The 5,663-nt window shown below is 52.3% G+C and overlaps 1 protein-coding gene across 1 annotated transcript in view; it reads left to right on the top strand.

The window, feature by feature from the left end:
* Fance (FA complementation group E) overlaps nt 1-5,663 on the top strand; it is a 19,373-nt gene that overhangs the window by 2,549 nt on the left and 11,161 nt on the right. Inside the window, exon 2 of the mRNA XM_013351109.2 lies at nt 3,853-4,191. Within this exon, the coding sequence (XP_013206563.1) occupies nt 3,853-4,191 (339 nt within the window). The remainder of the gene's footprint in view (nt 1-3,852; nt 4,192-5,663) is intronic.

Raw genomic sequence — 5,663 nt, 5'->3', positions numbered from 1 at the left:
GCTCACAACCATCTGTAATGAGGTCTGGTGCCCTCTTCTGGCCTGCAGGGATACACACATATAGAATATTGTATACATAATAAAATAAATAAGTAAATAAATATTAAAAAAAAAAGAAAAAGAAAACAGAGGCAGAAGCAGGCAGAGTTTGAGGCCAGCCTGAGCTAGCAAGTTCCAGCCAGAGCTGCATAATGAGAGCCTGTCTCAAAACAAACAAACCAAAAAGTCACCGAAAGATTCCAGCACAGGTATTGATGTGGCTGGTGTCACGTCGGGGCCAGGAAAGGGAAGCAAGCTGGAGAGTTCCCATGGGGCCACCTCTTGGAGCCATCCTGGCAGTAGCTTTTGGAAGAGGAAAGGACGTTGTTTTGAGGGATTTCTGCTGCCGCCTGGTCGCTCTGAGGGTCCTGTCTGTAAGTGGTATGTGGAGAAGAAGGACCTAGCTTGTCCTGGATTTGAGGAGAAAAGGCTTATATGACAAAGAAACTCCTCCGTGCATCCACTGCCCTGAGGCTGACCACAGGTGTCCAGGGCCCCTCCGGCATTATCGTTCAACATTTATTAGCCTGCAGCTGCCCCGGCTAAGGCCACCCATAGCTCAGTACACTGTTCTCACTTGGTTGTAGGGGCACATGTGAGGGTTGTCTGTGGCCTGCCCTCCTTCTATGTCACTAGTAAAATCTAGTTGAAAAAAAGGAAAAGAGGTTCCCCAATGTGCTGCCTAGACAGAATTCTAGGATATCCCTGAAGGCACGTCACTGCCACCTGCTGGAAGGCAGCGGCATGACCAGCAACCCTACGCCAGGATCCTCGCGGTTCCCACATTCAGCAGGTGCTTCTGTACTGTGTATGGTGCAACATTAGGGCCAGTCTTGAGTGCCCCTTCCTTCTGGAAGAACATGGCTTAAAGGTGATGGCCCATCTCTCCTTTTACTGCCTCTCAACCGGATCCGGCTCCAGTTCTCCATTTGGGGAAAAGGCCACTGGCTTTCAAGTCTGACTGAATCTACCTGTGCCGGTTCCTACCTGAGGCTCTGGCCACAGGTCCCAGCTGGTGTCACTATTTAGATAGGTTTAGGAAGTGTTAGGCTGCCTTACTGGAGGAAGTATGTCACCGGGACCAGCTCTGAGGCAGAGTCCTAGTTTTCCCTTTGCTTGTGCTTCAAGTTTAAGCCTCGCTGGTCCTACTCCAGGCCTCGAGTCTTTACTCTGCCGTCATGGCTCCCAACCCTCTGGACCCATACACCCAAATCAACTCGTTCTTAGTCATGGTGTTTATCACAGCAATAGAAAAGCACAGCACTTGTAAAGGCTGGGGCTGAGGGTCAGTCCGTTACCCAGCAGGCAGGAGGCCCTCGGTTTGCTCACTGTTGAGAGTATGGGTACACACCTGTAATCCCAGTACTTGGGAGAGAGAGGCAGGAGGTTCGGGAGTTCCAGATCATCCTTGGTGACCCATCAAGTTGGCAGGCAGCCTGGGCTACATGAGAACCCATTTTTAAAAATATCCGTGATAAATATAATGTTTTACCTGAGCAATGTTGGTGACTTCAGCCCCTACTGTGACAATGTTGTGCTGTGTACGCCCCCCCCCCCCCCCCCCCCAGCCTCACCTGTGAGTCTATCTCATGGCAGCTGTGGGCAAAACCAAAGCCTTCTGGTTGTTTCTCTCTACTTTATGGAGTTAGGGGTGGCTTCATTCCTAGACACCAACAACCTAGAGAAATATGTGTTCTTCCCAGACTGTGCCTGGGCCTTGGTTCTGTGTGGGTGGGAGGACCTCAGCATTACCTTGACCTTCTGTAGCCAGGAGCTGCTTGAGGGAGCAGGGAGGAGGGGAGGGGCCTGCTGGGTGGGAAATCTTAGTGCTGAAGGAAGCTGCTGAGGCTCCACCTCCACCCCTGTGGGCTGCTGATTCCCAGCTGGGGGTCATGGGTGTTGAGATAGAGTCCCACCTTGAGGAAGGGGGTCCTACCTGTTCTACAGGTTGGATTTTTGTTTTTTAATTTTCCTGTTTTGTAGAAAGATTTTTGGAAGAAAACCAATAAAATATACCTGAGCTGGCCCAGTGCTGTCTGAAGACTGACGTTTATTTCTAGCCCTGCCTTGTCCTCGGGGGGGGGGGGGGGGGGGGGGGGGGGGGGGGGGGGGGGAAGAGGGGGGGGGGGGGGGGGGAAGGGTGGGGGGGGGGCATCGGTTGTGCCTGGGCTCGGTAAGACTTCCTATACACTCCTCAGAGGGTGGGGATGTAACATCTTGACCCACGATGGTCCAGGATCCTGGAACCAGGCTTAGAACTCAATCCCGGTTCTGCCCAGATGGTTCAAATGCAAGAACCTTAGGGAGTGAGACTGAGGCTTGGGGAATGTGGCAGATCTTTGGCCCTGGCTGTACTCCTCAGGCCCCAAATCCCCCAGCAGCCTCTTTGGAACACAAGATATCTGCTCCAGTCTACTTACCAGAGAGAGAAGGTTCCTCCAACTCATTCCCTTGAAATAAAGGAATAGTTTTGGCTCAAAATTAAGATCAGTTCAAAACACTACCATGGTTCCCCATGATATTCAGAGCAGAAGGCCAATGTTCTCTGTGGGATCCCAAGCCTGGTGACCTCTGACCCCCTCTCCAGCCCTCCTGCAGTCCCGGGGCCATTGCACTGCGTCTTCTGTGCCTGGAGAGACCTCTCCACAGGTTCACCGACCCCATCTTTATCTGGCTCATTATAAGATATCTCACTTTATCTTCCTTTCTTCTTCCTGAAAGTTATTACCACAGCCACAGTATTTTATAATTTGTGGCTGGAGAGATGGCTCATCAGTCAAGACCCCATATTGCTATCTTCTGGAGGACCCAGGGAATCAAAGTCCTGGCACACCAAATACGCATGCAGCACTACCCCCCAACCACACACACACACACACACACACACACACACACACCCATATGCATGATTAAAAATAAAATTTAAAAGGAGCTGGAGAGATGATTCAGTGGTTAGGAGCATTGGCTGCTCTTGCAGGGGACCTGGGCTCACCCCCAGCACCCACATGTAAATCCACAGCCATTCATAACTCCAGTTCCAAGGGATCCCACGCCTTCTGGCCTCGGCGGGCTCCAGGCACACATGTGGTGCATTGACGTATATGCAGGCAAAACAGCTATACTCATAAAATAATAAAAATAAATACACGGGGGCTGGAGAGATGGCTCAGAGGTTAAGGGCACTGGCTGTTCTTCCAGAGGTCCTGAGTTCAATTCCTCAACCACATCACAAGCATCTGTAATGAGATCTGGTGCCCTCTTTTGGCCTGGAGGTGTACAGGCAGGAGAAACATTGTTAAGTAAATAAATCTTTTTTAAAAATCTAAATAAATAAATACATGGGCGGTGGTGGCGCAAGCCTTTAATCCCAGCAATCATGAGGCAGAGCAAGGTGAATCTCTGTGAGTTCGAGGCCAGCCTGGTCTACGGAGCGCGTTCCAGGACAGGCCCCAAAGATACAGAGAAACCCTGTCTTGAAAAACCAAAAAAGGTAAGTAAATAAATAAATAAAATAAAAACATTAAAAAACACGTGGAGAAGGAATAAGATTAGGCAGCAGTCTAGATCCAGCCCTTTCACCAAGCGCCGGCCGGATTGGCACAAGTCGCTGGAACCGGACCGCCCCTCTGTATCCCTTTCCTGCGCCATCGCCACGCCCCTCCTAGACCACGCCCACCCACCGAGAGTTTAGTTGTTGGTCACGCCCCTCCTCGATCACGCCCCTCCCCGCAGTCTGGCTAGTTGCTGCCCACGCCCCTTTCTCAGTCACGCCCCTTCCGGCCCCTCCCCTAGTGCTGCGCCCCATCCTCTCAGGCCCTGCTCTGGTTCCCCGCTTCTTCCGTGCGGCGCCTTTCCTGGCTGCGGCGCCCTCAGACCTCGTGTGTTCGGGCTGCCGCCCCGCGTCAGTTCTGCGCTGGAGTGGTCGGTGTCGGACACCGTGACCCCGGCCGGGGCGGCGCCCTGGGCGGCCCTGGAGGCCCCCGCCCGCCTCTTGCTGCAGGCGCTGCAGGCGGGGCCCGAGGGCGCCCGGCGCGGGCTGGGGGTTCTGCGCACCCTGGGCCGCCGTGCCGAGCACTTCCCCTGGGGCGGCTTCCTCGAGGCGCTGGGCCGCGCAGAGCCCGAGGTGCGGGGCCCCGACGGCCGCCTGGAGCTGTGAGTCCCCGCCGTGGCCCCCGCCGCCTCCCCTCTGTTTGTCTAGTCGCGTCGGGGTTCCATCTAGCCCAGGCTAGCCTCTGACTCCTGCAGCCATCTCCCGAGTGCTCCCCAATATTTTCAGGCATAATTCTAAGTGTAGGCATTGATTTTGCTTGCGTACTTCATCTCTTTAAAAAAAGTCAGCGTTGCCGACCTGGTGCCACACACCTTTAGCCCCAGCGTCGAGGCAGAGGCAGGCGGATCTCAGATCTTGTCTCAGAAGAAAAATAAAAGCTGGGTTGTGATGTTGCACGCTGGTAATCGCAGCACTCGGAGGCAGAGGCAGGAGGATTCCTTTAAGTTCAAGGCCCCCCAGGACTTCATAGAAAGACATGGTCAAAACAACAGTGAAAAAAACCAAACTCCAATGCAGACATACTTATGTCAAGTGAACACCTGTGTTAAAACAGTTAAAACAGTGTGGGGTTAAGATCCATGCGCTAGGTCATGGAGTGAGGCCTGCTGGTGGCCAGTGTATCAAACAGTGTTCACCTTACAGCAGGCTCGCTTCCCTGAGTATGGAAGGTAGCCCCCCACATAAGTGTTCTGGATAATCTCCCTTCTGATGGCAAGGGATTCCCTTCTAGACGCTTGAGTGTCAGCCTGCCGCTGTCTTTTTTTTTTTTAATTTTTTATTACATATACAGTGTTCTGTTTGCATGTATACTTGCAGGCCAGAAGAAGGCACCAGATCTCACTATAGATGAGATGGTTGTGAGCCACCATGTGGTTGCTGGGAATTGAACTCAGGACCTCTGGAACAGCAGCCAGTGGCCTGCCGCTTTCAATGTGTTTTTATTTAGTTGTGTATGTACTTGCTGTGAGGGACACGTGTGGAGGTTATGGGATGCTGGAGGAGGTTCTCTTAGACCACACCTTCATCTTTTTTCCCTCACTGGGACACTAGTTTTTCTTTCTGACATAGTATCTGTTTCCCACAAATTAAAAAGCTTATCTTCTCTAGTCTCACTTGCCAGGTACCCGTGTGTGATGGGGACTAGCCCTGACACAGAGGGACTAGTGGAGACACGGTCACAGAATTCTAGAGAGCTGAGTGCGTGGGGCCCTGGGGAGCCCTGGAGGGCAGGGTTGGATGAGAATGCCTGCTGCTAGCAGGAGCTGGCCCTGTAGGAGTTGTAAAGGTTGGGGGTGAAGGGTTATCACCCCATTCCTTCGTCTCAGTGTCCCACTTGCTCTGTGAAACCTTTCTGGTCCGGTTCTGGCACAGCTTTTATCTGCCTCGTGCATGTCCCATGTCCCCATCTCTGTCCCCTTTCCATCCTCAGTACCTCTTCGGTTGTTTTGTGTTGGTTTTTAAGACAGGGCTTCGCTATATAGCCCTGACTGGCCTCAAACTCACAGGTCTGTCTGCCTTGGCATTACAAGTGCTGGGATGTTTTGTTTTGTTTTGGTTTTTTTTTTTTTTTTTT

The sequence above is a fragment of the Microtus ochrogaster genome, linkage group LG2, assembly GCF_000317375.1.
Source record: "Microtus ochrogaster isolate Prairie Vole_2 linkage group LG2, MicOch1.0, whole genome shotgun sequence".
NCBI classification, from domain to species: domain Eukaryota; kingdom Metazoa; phylum Chordata; class Mammalia; order Rodentia; family Cricetidae; genus Microtus; species Microtus ochrogaster.
Note: the sequence above shows the minus strand (reverse complement) of the source record. Positions and strands in the feature narration are given on the sequence as shown.